Here is a 16,661-nt window from a genome sequence, read left to right as displayed (position 1 = left end):
AGGAAGGAAGGAAGGAAGGAAGGAAGGAAGGAAGGAAGGAAGGAAGGAAAGGGCATTCTACAACAAAGGCAAAAACCCGTCTCCTAGAAGAGTCGGAAGCTGCAGTAGAGTCGGAAGCTGCAGTAGAGTCGGAAGCTGCAGTAGAGTCGGAAGCTGCAGTAGAGTCGGAAGCTGCAGTAATCCACCACCACATAAGAGGGAATGAGGTTGATTATCAGACAGTGCAGCAGAGGAGCTTAGTCTAGAAGTGGCACACAGAGGCACTTGCTCTCTTCCATGTCTGACTTGATGTGGATGGTTAGATAAAGGGAGATTCTAGATGCACACCCAAGATTCTGATGTAACTTACGAGAGCTGTTTCTAAGGGTGGGATACTCCAATGAGCAATGATCAGGCTTGGAGTCCCCTGCAGGATACAGACTGACAGCCAGTAAAGCAGTTGAGGCCCAGTAATATCAGTGAGAGTGACCTTGACTTGGAAAAGAGCTGTTCATGCAGGGAAGAGGCAGAATGACCGAACAACCAAGAAACTAGTCTGGGCCAACACAACTCTCCTGGAGTATATTTGAGCACTGAGCAAGATAGGACATGTCCCTTCAGAACTCACAAGCCCAAGGAAATAGCTCAAGCATTTCTTTTGCAAAGCACAGTAAACCAATAGGAAAAAAAAACAATATTGGAATAAAACTGCATTGATTTATTTCTTTCAACAAAAGCAAGAAGTGTGATAGAAGTTTATTCTAAGGCTATTAAAGCTACCCTCTGAGGTAACTTGTAAGAGAAGCTAAGCTATACTACAATTGCATTTGAAAATGAAACTTTAATCTGTTTGCCAATAATTTTGATGTTTTTCCCATTATTCCTGTCAGGTTGTTTTCTTAGATGAAGAAATGACTGAGCATATTCTCTGATTCACTGTTTCTTTTTGTCGATGCTCCTTCTAGACATACATTTAGGTTCCAAGTACACATTTTAAGCTAATAAACTCAAGGTAATGACACAAAGATTAAGTAGAAGCTCTTCCAGGGGTTTGTGTCTAAAAAGGCCTTACAAGGTCCTCATTACACAGCTCTGTTACTCACTAACTGTAGATCGTTCAGTGCACAGTTTTCCCATCTGAAAAATGAAAATACATAACCACCCCCCACTGGCTGATGAGGATATTATAGAAGTGGCTGAGGTCACACTCAGAACTGTATGCCATTTATGCATTGGTTATTAGTGTCATAGGGACTATTGAGACTCAAGGGTATCTTAGGCCCAGAAAGTACTTTACATTCTCTTCCTTGTGTTCCTTTTCCTGTTTTCACAAACACATTTCAGAGGCATAGGAAGTGATGCTTGGCCCCTTTCATTTCCCAAAAAAGGGGGAAACATTATTTTGTAGTAGTTAAGCAACAGGCTAGCTGTCATCTGTACCTAAAATAAGCTGTTTGAATTATAAATTATATATCACTATGACACAAATCAACTATTTCATGCTGTTCTTTTTATTTCATAACAATGTAAACAAGAGACACTAGTTGTTTCCATCTCTGTCATATGAACAGACAGCAGGAAGTTACTTTTACAGTCCAGAGAGCCTTCATCAGAAGCAAGAATTGGGCATTGGACTGCACATTCTCCATGTTCTAGTCTGAATGCTTATCTTCTCAGTATCAATGCCCAGTGCCAGCAAGCAGGGCCATTAAGTATGGTTAGATCAAAGGGAATTGATGTCCTTATGTAAAAGGACAATGGGGCTTGTCTGTAACCCTTCTGTCCTAGAAGGCATATCTGAAAAAGCTCTATCTGAGAGAAGCAGGTCTTCATGGACAGTGACTTTCCTGGGACCTTGGCTGTGGACTTCCCAGCCCCGGGACCTGTGAATGAGCAATGTCATTGTTCACAAATTTCCATTCTAAAGCATTTTTCCACATAAACTTGATCACATGAACATAAAGCCTCATGAATATTCCCCATGTATGGAACTTTCTGGACTTGTTCTGGGGTAACAGAGGAGGACAAACAAGCACTTTTAGCCTCTTTTATAAGAAAACTAATTCCATGAAGCTTTAATGACTAAAGCCACCCAAAGACATCACCTGCTAATATTGTTATTTTGGGAAACAGAATTTGAGCATGAGACAAAATAAGATAATATGGAGACCAGGAAGTCCCATGTCAGATTCTGGCATGGTTTTGCTTCTTGGTGGCTCGCACCTTCTCACTGTGTGCTCACACTACAGAAGGAGATGGCAGTAACAAACATTTTCTTCCCTGAAGGATCCAGTTAAGTCAGGATTATACCATTATGACCTCATTTGATCTTAACCCCCCTTCCTCAAAGGTCCCACATGCAATGCAGGCCCAAAGTAGGAATAGAGCTTCAAATACATGCATTTTGAGGGGAAACAATTCAACTCACAGCATAATATGAAAAAGAGAGAGAAGAGCAGAGCTCAGGTGCTAAAAGCCTTGCCTGTTTATTTGATGAAACTCTTGTGTGTCAACGTATCACGATTACATGACCACTGTGTCTGTTAGGAAGTCATATTTAAATCCACTTGGACCCTATAGACCGAGAGTTTTGCAAAGTCAGCTCTTCTCCTTCTCTGCTGTACTCTACAGTGAGCCCTTGCAATGGCCTGCCTGTTTGCCATGCTCCCACTGAAACCCATGTAGAAATGAAGGTCCCAGGGTGATGGCATCACAAAGAGGGACTTTGCGATCTGACTGGGTTATTAAAGTGCTTATCAAGGAGACCTCAGAGACTGAGTTAGCCTTTGCCCTAGGCTCCAGAAAAATAAAGCCTGCCTCTTAAAGTCACTAGTGTATGGAATGTGACTCAGCACCCACTCAGAGCCCAACTCTGAAACCGCTCTGCTTACTCCAGCAATGACTTCTATTACTGGTTCAGAAGCATTCAATTTCTTATGGGCTAACTATGAAAATGTTGTCTATTCTATACAAATCATAGTGCTCAGAAGAGCTGAAATGGCCCAGCAAGTAAACTGCACATCTGTGGGGTGGGCAGGGGACACACAGGTGACAGAGTGTGTACTTTCTGATTGTATCATACTTTCTCTTTCAAAACTCAGGTGACAGTGACGGATGGTGGCTCTTCTCCAAAACAGTCGACCATTTGGGTGGTGGTTCAGGTTCTGGATGAAAACGACAACAAGCCCCAGTTCCCTGAGAAGGTTTACCAGATCAAACTTCCAGAACGTGACCGCAAGAAGAGGGGTGAACCCATTTACAGGGCTTTTGCATTTGACAGAGATGAAGGCCCCAATGCAGAAATTTCCTACAGTATTGTGGATGGGAATGATGATGGAAAGTTTTTTATTGACCCTAAAACTGGCATGGTCTCTTCCAGAAAGCAATTCACAGCAGGAAGTTATGACATCCTGACGGTAAGATCTAATTCCAGAGCACATCAGTGGGGTAGGGTGAGCCCTCTTCTTCAAGCCTACTATATTGATCAATAGACATAGTGTAGAAGTAGCTGCAGAAGGCCGCTTTCAGGGAGCCAGTTACACGTAAAAACTTTTACCTTCCTAGGTGATGTTCTAAATAGTGAGAGTTCCCTTCATTGTGTCCTGTCAGCAAACTTTCACTGATTCTATGGCCTGCTTGAAGACACACAGCCACACATCTTGAGCCCTAACTTATTCTCAAGTTGCTGAACATAACAGGCAGTATATATCTAAGACAAAGAAGATGAAACTGTGAAACACAGGCACACAGGTATATATGTTCACACTCACACTTACATGGACACAGTCATGCATGCAATCACACACATGTACACAAATGCATATGATCATACAAGTGCGTACACATTTGCACACATATTCTCAGACATATGCATGCATATTACCATATATTGCACATTCTCATACATATGCTCACACACATGTACAGCACACATATGTAAACATAAACACAGGTGCACATACATAATATACTTATGCATATTCACATATGGGTGCACACACTCATACACATGTACACATACATGCACAAATTCAGTGCATGCACACAAACTTACACTTAGAAACTTGTACATATATAAGCACTTATACTCACACATACATAAATTCACATACACATACATGTTCACATGCATGTACACATGTGCTAACATATCCTAACACACAAATAAGATCTCACATTCATTCCCCCTTCAACTCTCAATAGAGGTAAGGTTCAGAATCATGCTATGAGGTATTAAATTAGTTATTTCTATTCACATAAACTATTACTCTTGCCCCTGAAATACTATGAATTTTAAGTACAATCTTTATTTTTTATGGTTTTACTTCTCAAAAGTAGGCTTCTGGCAGATATAGTGCAAGCCCTGTTTGCACTGTTTCTACTTCGGAGCCCACTTTGAAGTCTCAACTGGACACAACTTTACTTCTTGTGACACTGTGCAGAAATTGGTCTTTGGGCTTGTTACTGTGTGAGTGAAAGCCTTCCACAGACTCACTGCACTAAGCCATCTTTCTGTGTTCCCCCATGTGGGAGTAGATCAAGGCTGTGGACAATGGCCGCCCACAGAAATCCTCCACTGCCCGCCTCCACATCGAATGGATTAAGAAGCCACCGCCTTCACCTGTACCACTGACATTCGATGAACCATTTTACAACTTCACGGTCATGGAGAGTGACAAAGTGACAGAGATTGTAGGGGTGGTGTCTGTGCAGCCAGCTAACACCCCTCTGTGGTTTGACATCGTCGGTAAGTTCAAGTCTCTAGAGCATATCAGGAAATGGACTTAACTGTTTGAAGGAACTTGCCAAACAAGCAATTAAATAAGTAAATGAATGAATAAATAAATACATTTTAAAGGCAAAAGAAAAAAATTAAAAGCTAGCAATTAAGCCTAAGATTAAAAAATAGTGCCGGAATGCAAAAGAGCCAGTAAAATGAAAAACCAACCTGTGCTTTCGTTCTGACTCTGTAGCTAAGCTGAACAGAAAGTGCTCTCTGGCTGGATTTCTCCATAGTACGTGATTTACTGCGACCTTACTGTCCTTCTGTGTGTCATTTTAATTCTATTGTCACACTTGGCTAATCTCATTTCTAAATGTATTGATGGTACTAGACTTGCTGTCCTTCATTTCTCTCTTTTTCTTCACCTTTTTTCTGCATTCTGTTTTTTTTTCTGCTCCCGACTGCCCTGCTTCAAGGTGGCAAGCATGCTCGAGAGATGTTCTATATTCTACAGACAGCTTGTGGGCAGAACTGTTCAACAGAAGGTACCCTTAGTGCAAACACATTTGCTAAAATACAGCTATCCAATCTGCCTGTTACGTTTTTTTTTTTTAAACAAATCGAATTACATCTTTCATAACTGCCTGTGACAGACTGAAGTGCAGCCCACAGGTTTCATACACGCCTCTAACAGCAACCTCATTCCTCATATCCAATGACTTCTTTGTTTGAGATTAAATGGGTTTAGGTTTTGGCGGGGAGGGGGGTTGTTTTTATTTTTCTCCCACTGCTTTTGAGGTATGTGGGTTATTTTGTTTTGTTTTTATCTTTTTGGAGGTTGGTTTATTTAACTGAGAATATTCCAATTGAAAATAAATGAAAATGTAATTCCAGCCCCCTTGCTTTTCTGCAGTAGTGTCATTCACAGACCAAAAAGCCCCACCAGGAGAGTCCCCTGGCTGCCTTCCACAAAAGGAAGGGCAGGAAATACAACCTAGATGTGTAGCCAGTAAGCCCCTACTCACCCTGAATAGAGAAAGCAGATGGAAGCAAGCAGGCAGGGCAGACCCAGGGAGCCAACTTTTAAATTCCTTGAAAGAAAGCAAGCAAGCACGCCAGGCTGCAAAAGGAAAAGGGCAAAACAGCCTTTCCACAAACCTGCAGGGAGAGCTCTGGAGAGAAAAAGTGTGTAGGACGGGAAATAAAACAGGCTGTTGTCAAAGAGAGAGGAGAGCGTGTGCCTTCCAGGGGCTGATCAGGGCTGAACTGGAGCCCACTTCGCAGGGTTCTCTATGAGCAGTGAATCAGCCAGAAGAGCACTCGTGTGGGAGAATCATTTCCTTCCTCGTGGTGCCTGGACAGGATGGGCAGCCACTGCCTCCCCTTTAAACAGCTGGGTCTGGGGAAAGCATTTAGGAGGCTCCACATCTGGTTTCATGAAGCGTAGAAAAAACAATGTTCCATGTCTCCCAGTCAAACCTCAGAGAGTCCTCTGAACTCCCAACAAGCAAGGCCTTTCCGTCTGCATTTCGTTCTGTACATACAGGGCATCTTAGTTTTAGTTAATTGAGATTAACCTCAACATCTTTTCATATGACCATCCTTCAATTCCTTCTTCATGTCTGCCATCGTATTTGAGATGGAGCATCTTCTGACCTATGAGAAATGTTTCTATCACCATCTCAGTAGTTTCTGGCTTATTCAGTTATTATATGATACAGTCTCTTCTTTCTTGATGCAATGAAGCATTGCACATGGTGCTAGTTATTTGTCTTTTGCCTACCTGGACACTTTTGGTCATCCCTTCACCAACTCACTTTGCAAAGCAACTCTGTTGGGGGAACGGAGCTTGCTGTTGCTTTTCCAAGCTGCCCATGCATAGGAAGTCTCACTAGTGTACCTTTCTTTGATGCTAGGTGTGGTGGGTCATGTGACCCCCAGTTCCTCAGGCCAGTCTACAATTCTTCAGCATCTCTCTACAAGCATGTCTAGGTGAAGGTTAGCATGCTGCTAGGAGGACTCCGTGTAAGATTACTCGTGGGTTTTTCACATTATCTTATCAATACTACTGTACATTTTCATCTTATATGGATCCCATCTCCATTCTTCACCCTCAAGGTCCAAGCCCATGTCTCCGTTCTTGATCTTATTGGAACTTACATTGCTTTTTACTCAGGGTGAGTGAACTAAGCTACAGAGACTGGCAGTAATGCCTCAAACAACCATGTTAACCTTATTGTATTAGCCTCCTGCTCCTACAGAGGATCAGTATGACCTTCCATTTTACCCCAGCACAGATAGCCTTACTACTCCAAAGAGAAAGAGCTGTTTATAGAGACCCTCCATTATGGCATTCACACATAACAATGTGCAAAGTGCAATGATAGCTGTCATGGCTCTTTTCCTTTATGCTCCTAAGCAGTGCTCTTCTCCATAGATTCTACTTCCTCCCCGCCACCACCTCATCCATTCTACTTTGTGAATGAAATTAGTTTTTTTTCAATGAAGACTCCCAGGACTGTCCCCTAATCTGGAATTCTCCATCACAGACATTTCTCTGTGAATCTGGTAACAGATTGCTAAATTTCTTCTACAAATTGAAGTTACTGGGCCTGCTGCCCAAACAGATCATGATTTTATTTCCATCCCCAGGTTCAGCCAACAATGTCTTGAAACGCCAACTTTTTACTTCACTGTAGAACTCTGAGTCCTTTCCCAGGTGCTAGTGGTTTGCAGTAGAGATGATTACCTTTATCAAATCTCTGATAAATATGGCTCGCCTGCCAGAGTCATAATTTACCTGCTGTGCTGACATCCTCTTCCTTCTTTTAAAACCTTTTGTTTGCTTTATCATCGTCAGGGGTTTCATCCTCACTGTCAAAATTTACCTCTTGTGAATCTTCCTTTCCTCCTTGCCTAAGCATCATCCTTGATCAAACTAGCACAGAGGAAACCAAGAGTGGGCAGTGTCCCTTAGCACAGAATACCTATCTATGAGCACTGCAGGAAGACAGAGAATAAACATGAGGTAAGGAAGGTCAGCATGGATCTGCAATGCAGCCTCAGGTCCTGCTTCAAGTTTTGACCAAATCTTCTTGTGAAGAATAAGTCAACCCGAGTTTATACCATAGACCTAGTACATTTGGACAACCATGAAGAACAAACTAAGAGGCAAAGGGCATAACATTCTCATCTGGCATGCCCATCTTTAAACTGCTCAACCTGGTGAAAGCTCATTCAGTAAACAAAGACAGTTTCAGACTGCCTTTCTTCCCCCTTGAGAGCCTGTTCTCACTTGCACATTTCCAAACTTACAGGTCTCTGATTTTGACTGAATTTCCTTACCTCCTACCAGAACATGAAGTCACTGGAAGTCCATATGAGCAGCAATTTGTCTCCAAGCCTAAACACTTGCTTTTTCTCAACTCCAAAGAGACTGTGTTTCCTCTGTAGCTAGACCCTTCTGCTCTCAGAAACAAGCCCTACTTATAACCAAGCTAAGAAAGCTGTAATTAAAAGGCAACACAATAAAGTTCAACTGTTGTGGATTTAAACAGCCCAACACACAGCATGCTTTCTTTCCTTGTTAAAAGGAAAAGAAAATGAAGGGAACAAAAATAACCCACAATCCTTTGCAGCTTTGTCATGTATCTTCACACTTCTCAGGAGGCTCTGACTTTCCCTCAGCCGTTCCTTGATTTACATACCTCCAATGTGCAGGCAATCTGGTTCTCAGCTCAGCCCCTGAATCATATCCTGATGGCAAATATTTGAATTGTAAAGGCCGCCATCATTAACAACTCCACATTCAAAACTGAAGCATGCTGCCTTCCAGTTTTTACCTGACTTTAGTTTTCCCTGAATCATCATAGAAACATGCTTCCCCTTGCAAATAGGAAGCATATGAACTACTCTGACTTTCCTCACCCAGTGTTAGGAAGGAAAAAGGGTATGAATCTCTAACAGTCCTCTGTGCTAGCCTCTCAGCCATCTCTCTGTGCTGAAGGTAGACAAGGGCTACCTTGGCCCTCAGCCGGCTGTAGATCTGTAGATCACTGTGACTTGAATCATTGGCTGTTGCCCTCTCAGCTTACTCCTGTCTTTTTTTGAACTTTGTCTTTCTGTGCAGTCACAAATGATCTAGGTCAAGAAGGCAAGCCACATTCATGACAGCATGGGCAGTAGCTTTGTCCTCTCTCAGATGTGTCCAATGTTTTGTAATTGAGACATAATGTAATCCACAAAGTTCATGCTGGAGAATTATGTGATTACTTTTTTTAAATCTTAAAAAAGAGGGAACCACAAGTTTTAAGTAAGTCTACAATTTTGTGGGTCTGTTTTCATCGCTCTCCTCAGCCATATGAGGTTGGACACATCTCAGAGTTTCGGCACCTCTGCATCTTTCCTAACCTGGCAGCCACATTTCTCCATCACCTCCTCTCTCCCAGCCCATATTTAGAGAAGCCCCATCTATTTACACCTCACCTGCTCTCCTGACAGAGTATGCTCTGCTCAGCTAGTCAAGGGACATCAAACACTCCATTCCCCTTATTCTGCCTTCATGCCCTAACTTGACCTCAAACAAGACTTGCTTTTCTTTATAGCAATAATCTCACTTATGGGATCATACTGGAAAAATTTTAGAAAAATAGTAAAGGCCAAAAATACTTCATATTAATTATTTTAAGAAAAGGGGTCGTGGACTAAACCTAGGGTTTTTCGTTGTTCCGTCCTACCACCTTTTCCTGACCTCCATTTCCTGACCTCCATTTAACTATCAGCCTGCTGTGTGCTTGCTTCATTCCAAGGCAGAAAATTATTCATAATTGCACCGTAACTGGCACTGAATGTCTTTCCTCCAGTTGGGTGTACATGCTGAACTTGAACGAACAGCTTGTGCACGGCTCTCTGCGTTCAATGAGATTCAGTTGCTCAGTATTTTGGAAGCTTCTCAGTCTCACCTCCCCCTGAGTGACTACCAGATTTGGGTTGGTATTTTTACAATTGCATGTGCAGGAGTGAAGTTATTTTTCTAGAGGAAGAACCTGGACGCTTCTCTACAGGAGAAGCTGTGCCATTTCTCTCACTGAGTTTCTTAGAAATGGCACCAGCAGCTTTCTCCTTGGTCAGGAGGGTCTATCTAGCCTTTTGAAACTGAGAGATGATCTCGTCTAAAAATCTCAAATTTCAAATGGGATACCCACCTTTAAAGAAAAGTGCAACTCAGTCATCCCCCAGTGAAGTGAGCCATAGATGGTGGCCACCACTGTTTTTATTCATGTTCTATTTCTAGAGTTTTTCAGGACCCCTCTCCTTGATGCACTAAAATTATTATTGTATCAGAAATCTAGTATCCCTCTTCTGCTTTTCTTTATTCCATGACACCTGTCTTGGCCAAAAATGGTCCAAGAGGAATGTCCCTAAAGTGAATTATTGTCATGTGGGCTGTTCACAACCTCGCTTTTAACTATCTCTGCCACACACCCCCGCAGCAATGCACAGGCTGTGACATTCTGAAGCCCACCCTGTGGGACTCGGGCCAGCTCTGCAATGTCCTTTTCTGCCCACCTTTTGTTTGGCCTCATGCTGTTGCACCCGACACACTCTGGCTTTGCATGTTCTGTTACTGGCTCTGAGGAAGCACATCTTGTTTAAACGGAATGCTGACAGTGAAGTCGGACTCCTTGCATTTGATTGATTGATAGTCTTACCCCATATGATTTGGACTTGTTTTCCCACAAAATTGAAATCACCTTTCAGGCTAAAAGGGAGCCCAGAAAAACAAGACCTGGGGGGAAAGGCATGGAGTCGTTTATGAAATAGGATGCTTATGTGTGGGTTATTAAATTGTGTGTGGGTTGATGATGAACTGCTGGTCTGGATTCTGTGTCCCTTGTCAGAAACTCATTTGAAAACTTGGGAAGATTTTGATTTAAATGAAATCTTGGCTTAACTAGGAGCAAATGTCCCAGAAATGAGTATTATAGTACGCTGGCTACATGAGCAAGTGGAAAAGGTACCAAAGATGCTAATGATTTCTCTCTCCTATAAAGTTAGAAGTTTCTCATTTGGAATAGTTAACACAGCAATGACTAATGAAAGAAGTAAATGCATGCCAAGAGGAAGAGAGAGGATTATAAAAACTAAAACTTGCAAAAGTCGCCAAAGTATTAACAAGAACAAAAATTGTGAAAAAGCATACAATCTACACCATATAAATATGCAAATATTACACTATTATGCAGGCAGGGTGACAGTGTAGTTTTGCACAGACTTTCAAGGGTCATAATCAAGGAGCATGAGATCTGAAATTGGAAGCCTTTACCTGTGTTTTCTCTAATATCCATTTCCGTTCATCTTTCAGCTAGAGAGAGTAGTGTGCACAATTCTTCCCTTGACCCACAAATGTTTGCCTTTCTTGAATAACTGTCCCTGGAGAGTTAACAATATTCCCACTAAAACGACTTAAAATAAAAGCCTCAGTCTTTATGTTTAGGAAGTCAACACCAGAGATCAGGACAGAAAGTCTAAAGTTGGTTGAACTGTAATTGGGACCATGAGTGAATACTCTCCAGAAGCAATCTGAGAAGCTGTATCCTCGTCTTCACAGGCTGTTATTACCTTTCTTTGAAGATTTCCATGGCAAAGGTTTTTGTTTGGTTGGTCGGTTTTGGTTTTTTCCCCCAGCATTTACCTCTTATAGGTGAATGATTTGCCTTGCTACATAAGACAACTGTTGCCCATGTCACCCACACCACCTACATCACCCATGTCACCCATGTCAGCTTTGTTTTATTTCACCTATGCATCGAGGACACATTCATTCTCTTCAATAAGAAGCATCCGTCTGAGACCTACTTCTATTTACAGGCTAGGAACCCCATCTTCTTCTGTATTCTCAAAATCCTTTTTTGGACTTAGCATCTTGTGCTTCTCAACAAATCAATTAAAGACATTAATTGGAAGATGAGTCTCTTTTAGATGAAATTTTTGAGAACATATATCATCTCTGAGCAATTTTCTCATACCCCTGTATCTCCACAGCTTTAATTAAATGTCAAAGGCAATTATGTTCTCTCCAGTAATTAAATAATCCTAAGTGAACATGGTATCTGCAAGCAGTTGGTACTTGAAATATACATGACTACATTTTTAGAAAGTAAACCATATTATTTATCTTTGTCACTGTCATTGTATGACAAATGCCAGTCATACAGTGTGACTCTTCATCCCTTCATTCATCCACCCACTTAATATTGCAATATTGTAATTCCAAAAACATAGTGCTCAAGGGTCAGAAAAATAAAATGCAAAGAGCATAGGATATAAGAAAAGCCAAGTTTTTCTTTTCTAAAATATGAAATTCAGTCAATACATTGCCCTACATACTAAAGTTAAATGAAATTACCATCTGAAACCAAATGTATTTCACACATGTATTTTCAGACAAAAATAAATAGTGACAGTGAACATATACTGACATTTAATTAAACTTTTTTCAATGCTTAGACTGTTATCTTTTCTCCCACTTAAAAAAATTATCTAATTTGGGAAGTTTATAAGTGACACTTTTGTTCAGAGATAAAAGGTCACAATTCTAATGCTATCTTAAGTATGTCATTTAAAACAAAAGAACAGATGACAATTTTTCTAAACCTTTGTGTAAATTGCCTTAGAACTTCGCTAGTGTTATATTAACAGTATGATACTACCTCTTAAGAGTTCATGTCAATGTGTTGTGAAATCATCATCCTCTTGGGAGAAAGTGAATTTACACTGCCACGAAGCCAAAAACATTTCTCTGAATATTCAGAAAGATTTTTATATGAAATTCACTTTTTAAATTTTTCTTATCTTCCCATATTGATATTTTTATTTCTGACATTTCATTGAGGGACACTGAATTCTAACCAGTCAAATATCCAACAATCCTAGAACAGACCTAAAAGTTTCAAATCATTTCTATTCATTGTAATTGGAGAAGCTGATATTCCCCAGGTTCGCAGTATGGTGGCTGAGAGGGGTTGCAAGGATATTAGTCTTCTCAGTGGTTTTGGGATCAGTTTATGCTCCACCACTCTAATATTACTGCTTACGTTTTTATTTACAATAGATTGTTTTTTGTGTCATTTGTTATGCTTATAGAGGATGGCTTTTGAAATATAAATTAAGTTAGAAATAGTAAAGCTCCATTGAAGATTTATGAAATTGAGCCATAGAAATGCCTGCTAGAAAATATATTTATATAAAAGCACCCTGTAAAGATATATGCCTCCATAAACTTAATACCTTCTCAGATGTGCTAATTTCGTGTTGTTTCTGTGAAACCATCAGGGGGGAATTTTGACAGCTCTTTTGATGCAGAGAAGGGTGTTGGAACAATTGTCATTGCAAAGCCTTTGGATGCAGAGCAAAGGTCGATCTACAACATGAGCGTGGAGGTCACCGATGGAACAAATGTTGCTGTCACTCAGGTGAGATGTTAGGTTACTGACTAGCAACAATGTGTAAATATCTGCTAAAGAGAGAAACAGAAGCTATGGAAAAATAGATCCAGAGAGTAATAAATTATGTCCAGGGTTTCTTTTTTTTTCAGAAAATCATTTTAATGAACAACTGAGACAAAGGCTTCTAAGATGATGCAGAATTTGGCTGCTTTGTTCATGTCAACTGTGGTTGCTTGTGTATGAAAGAATGATGTGCATTTGTTTCCTGGTCACTTACTGTAAGGTTCTCTCTGACAACAGTCAACTTACAATGAGACATCCATGTTGTCAGTGTTAGCAAAGCACGAGATTCTTCCTCTCCTCATTTCTCAAGTCACTAAAATTTAAAGCTAGAGCTACCTAAGAGTCCATATTCAATTACATACTAAGATGGAAGTTACCTATCCAAGATCAAACAGCCTCTGTAAATGACAAAACTGATGCCTGGATATTCATGATAGGCTCTGTATTGTGGGTTCTCTATCCCAGCTGCACATTGTACCTCTGACATAGAGCCTAGTAAGAGCAGGTCTAGTAGCTGATATCCAGCCCCAGAGGTTCTATCGATGTTACCATAAATCTGAGGTTGAGGAACTTCTGCTCTGCTTCTTGAGTTTGTATGAAAGACATTTGGAGTTAGAAGAAAAATTCTGGGCTTGTCTGTGACTCAAAACATATCAAACTTCTTCCCAAGTGGGAGCCAACACTATGGATTTACCTTGAATATAGGATTTTTTGGTTTTGTTATTCAGCACCTTAAACCCAGCCCCACATGACATGCTCTGCAACTCCACTCTTCTCCCTGCCTCACTCTCTGTTGTTCCCACAAGCCCGGAAGACATGAAAGATTGATCTGGGCCCTGGTCTCTGTTGGACCCAGATGGATATTCAGAATTCCTCTCAACACATTTAGAAAGTTAGTAAGAAAGGTTTGCCAAAGCAGAAGCAAGAGAATGATGATTTATTTTAAATATGATTTATACTTTTATGACCATGAAACTTGAAAGCAGTAGGAGGGAGATTTCATATGTTTGTCCAGACAATTTTTCTCTTGGTCTGACACTACTACAGAAATAAACAACTTGACTGTTTTCTTTTAAATAAGAGAGTTGTAGAGTTGATGGGAATAATGGGGTTTGTGTAATGCAACCATTTGCTTTCCATTTGATTTTAGTTATAAATGGAAATGACTCGCAGATAGACAGCTAATGCGTGATGTTTCTTGATTGTCCTTTCCTTTCCACAGGACCCTACCTGCCTCAGAGAGTCCCATTTGCACCCATTACCCTAGAGTCGCTATTAACACCACCTCATATAGTCTGAGAATTGACCCAATTGGGACAACAAATTATATATTCTTCCTATCTAAAACCACACCACTTCTTGGCATTTTCAAAACTCAGATCTATACACATAAATGAGACACTCTGGCTGAGATTCCATAAGAACTGCACAGTTGAACAGTATGCTGGAAGACTAATGCCAAACAATCCATGTGTAGGATTGCTATGTTGTCAGTGCTAATTCATTTTAAATGGGAACTTTAAATTACATTTTTTGAAATTAGTAGTTTCTTGGCATATTCATTCCAGTTCCTCTGTGCTACTTAAAAACCCAAGACATATTTAAGTAAAATACCAGTAAGTATGGGTTTCTATTCATTTCCAGACTTTGCACTAGGGTTTTTAATCAATTGAATTAGGCAGTATTCAGCCAATCTAGTATCTATAATTCAGTAAGTGTTTTTAGAACGAGTGAACAAATAGATTCTACATATCCAGAAGGGTCTATCTAGGAGGTACAGCAGATCTAAATGGTACAAAGCACTCATGTTAACAATGGTATTGCAAAAGTTAACAGGAAGACATTTAGAATTTTACTAGGATGGGAGAAGCAACATTTTAGTAGCATCTATCTCATCAATGTTTCTTCATGCCATATGCAATGCACTAAGGTGTTTAAGGTTATAGTAGTATAGTTTTGATTGTTGTTTGAGACAGGTTACTATACTGTCATTTTAGCCCCAAACTTCTGGGCTCAACAATCCTCCTGCCTCAGGTCCCATAGTAGGTGGGACACACATTACTACACTAAGCTAATGCAAATTTAAGGCTATATATGTAATATGCACTCATTAAACTAACATGGAAATGTACATTGTACATCTTTGAATGCACTGTCTGAGACCACATTTTTCCAAACTGATATACAGTTAGACTTTACTCACGAGCATTTGTAAGCAGTCTGAGAACTAGAGTGAACTTGAGGTCCACCTAGCAAAAGCAAATTAAAGAGATTAATAAATGGCATCAAGAGAATTTTCATGTCTAAAATAGCCAAGTCCTGACCTTAAGGGGTGAGAACTCAGTTTCCAAAGCATGTACTATGTGTCTGCATTGGGACTGTGGCCATCAAAGGCCATCGACTATATTGGACCTCTATGCTCAACAGCCTTGGTCAGTCTAGAATGATTCATCTTTACCAGGCTTCCTTGGACATGACAGCAAAAATAGTTCTCTGCTCCAGTGTCAGGTACATTTGAACAATAGGATATTTGGGGAATACGCAGTGCAGTCTAAACTTCCTTTTGAAACTGTTAAAATACACTCAAATCCATGACCCCAGACAATGTAGTGCTTCTACCATCAAACAGATACCTTTCTCTGCTAGATTAATGTTCTCTAGTTTCCAAACCACCTGTTCAAAATTCCTTGGAGGACATTTCTCTCCTTTGTTCACATGAGATCATAAAGCATAGTAGGACATAGGCTTCTCATCAGCCATAAACAACATGTTGAATTTTACCTCACAAATATTAAATAAATCAGAGCCTTCGGGATTCAGTGTCAACATGAGACCATTCCTTCATCTTCAGTCTTGTCCTGTTCTTCCAACTCTGACTCTTACTGGGTTTTTTTCCTCAGAGCTACAAAATCTGATGCTACATAAATATCCCTAGAAGATTGCCTAGGCTAAGTGCAGAATGTAAAGCAGCCTGTGCACTTCACATTACAAGTATTTCAAAAAACAAAATATGAAAACAAAGCATCCCCACCTGGGCAGAAGCAACCTGATGAGATGAACAATAGCTTCTGCATGAAATAGGGTGGGTTTGGTGATGGATGTTATTGCACTTTTCATATTACAACACATAGCAGAAGTGACTACATATTACCTTAAAGCACAGAGATAAGCAAGGAAGTCTGGATTAAAAGGAGAAGAGGAAAGAGTGAAGTTGTCTCTGGACTGTCTGCTTCAAGTAAATATGAAGAAGCTCAAGAAGACCTGGTTATTGCAAGCAGCAGGATTGGGAAATATCCAGGGAGTGGAACAGGAGGCTCATAAAGGACAGACTGAAACACCAAAGAAGAGTCACCATCTACCCCAACATAAATAGACTTAAAGGGTTTTGGGTGGATCCCAGACCTGAGTCTCAGACAAGACATTGGCCATCGCCTTAGAGAGGAGCAAGA

General features: G+C 40.5%; 1 protein-coding gene across 11 annotated transcripts in view; it reads left to right on the top strand.

Moving 5' to 3' along the window:
* The window catches only part of Fat3 (FAT atypical cadherin 3), a 591,431-nt gene that overhangs the window by 462,017 nt on the left and 112,753 nt on the right, over positions 1-16,661 (top strand). For 8 of the 11 annotated variants that reach the window (XM_031346174.1, XM_031346176.1, XM_031346179.1 and 5 more), the window contains exons 5-8: positions 3,081-3,395; positions 4,516-4,726; positions 5,179-5,247; positions 13,037-13,176. In XM_031346174.1, the coding sequence (XP_031202034.1) occupies positions 3,081-3,395; positions 4,516-4,726; positions 5,179-5,247; positions 13,037-13,176 (735 nt within the window). The remainder of the gene's footprint in view (positions 1-3,080; positions 3,396-4,515; positions 4,727-5,178; positions 5,248-13,036; positions 13,177-16,661) is intronic. The other 3 variants (XM_031346182.1, XM_031346181.1, XM_031346178.1) reach the window with 1 other exon arrangement.

This window comes from Mastomys coucha, unplaced genomic scaffold (assembly GCF_008632895.1).
Source record: "Mastomys coucha isolate ucsf_1 unplaced genomic scaffold, UCSF_Mcou_1 pScaffold23, whole genome shotgun sequence".
Classification (NCBI taxonomy): domain Eukaryota; kingdom Metazoa; phylum Chordata; class Mammalia; order Rodentia; family Muridae; genus Mastomys; species Mastomys coucha.
Note: the sequence above shows the minus strand (reverse complement) of the source record. Positions and strands in the feature narration are given on the sequence as shown.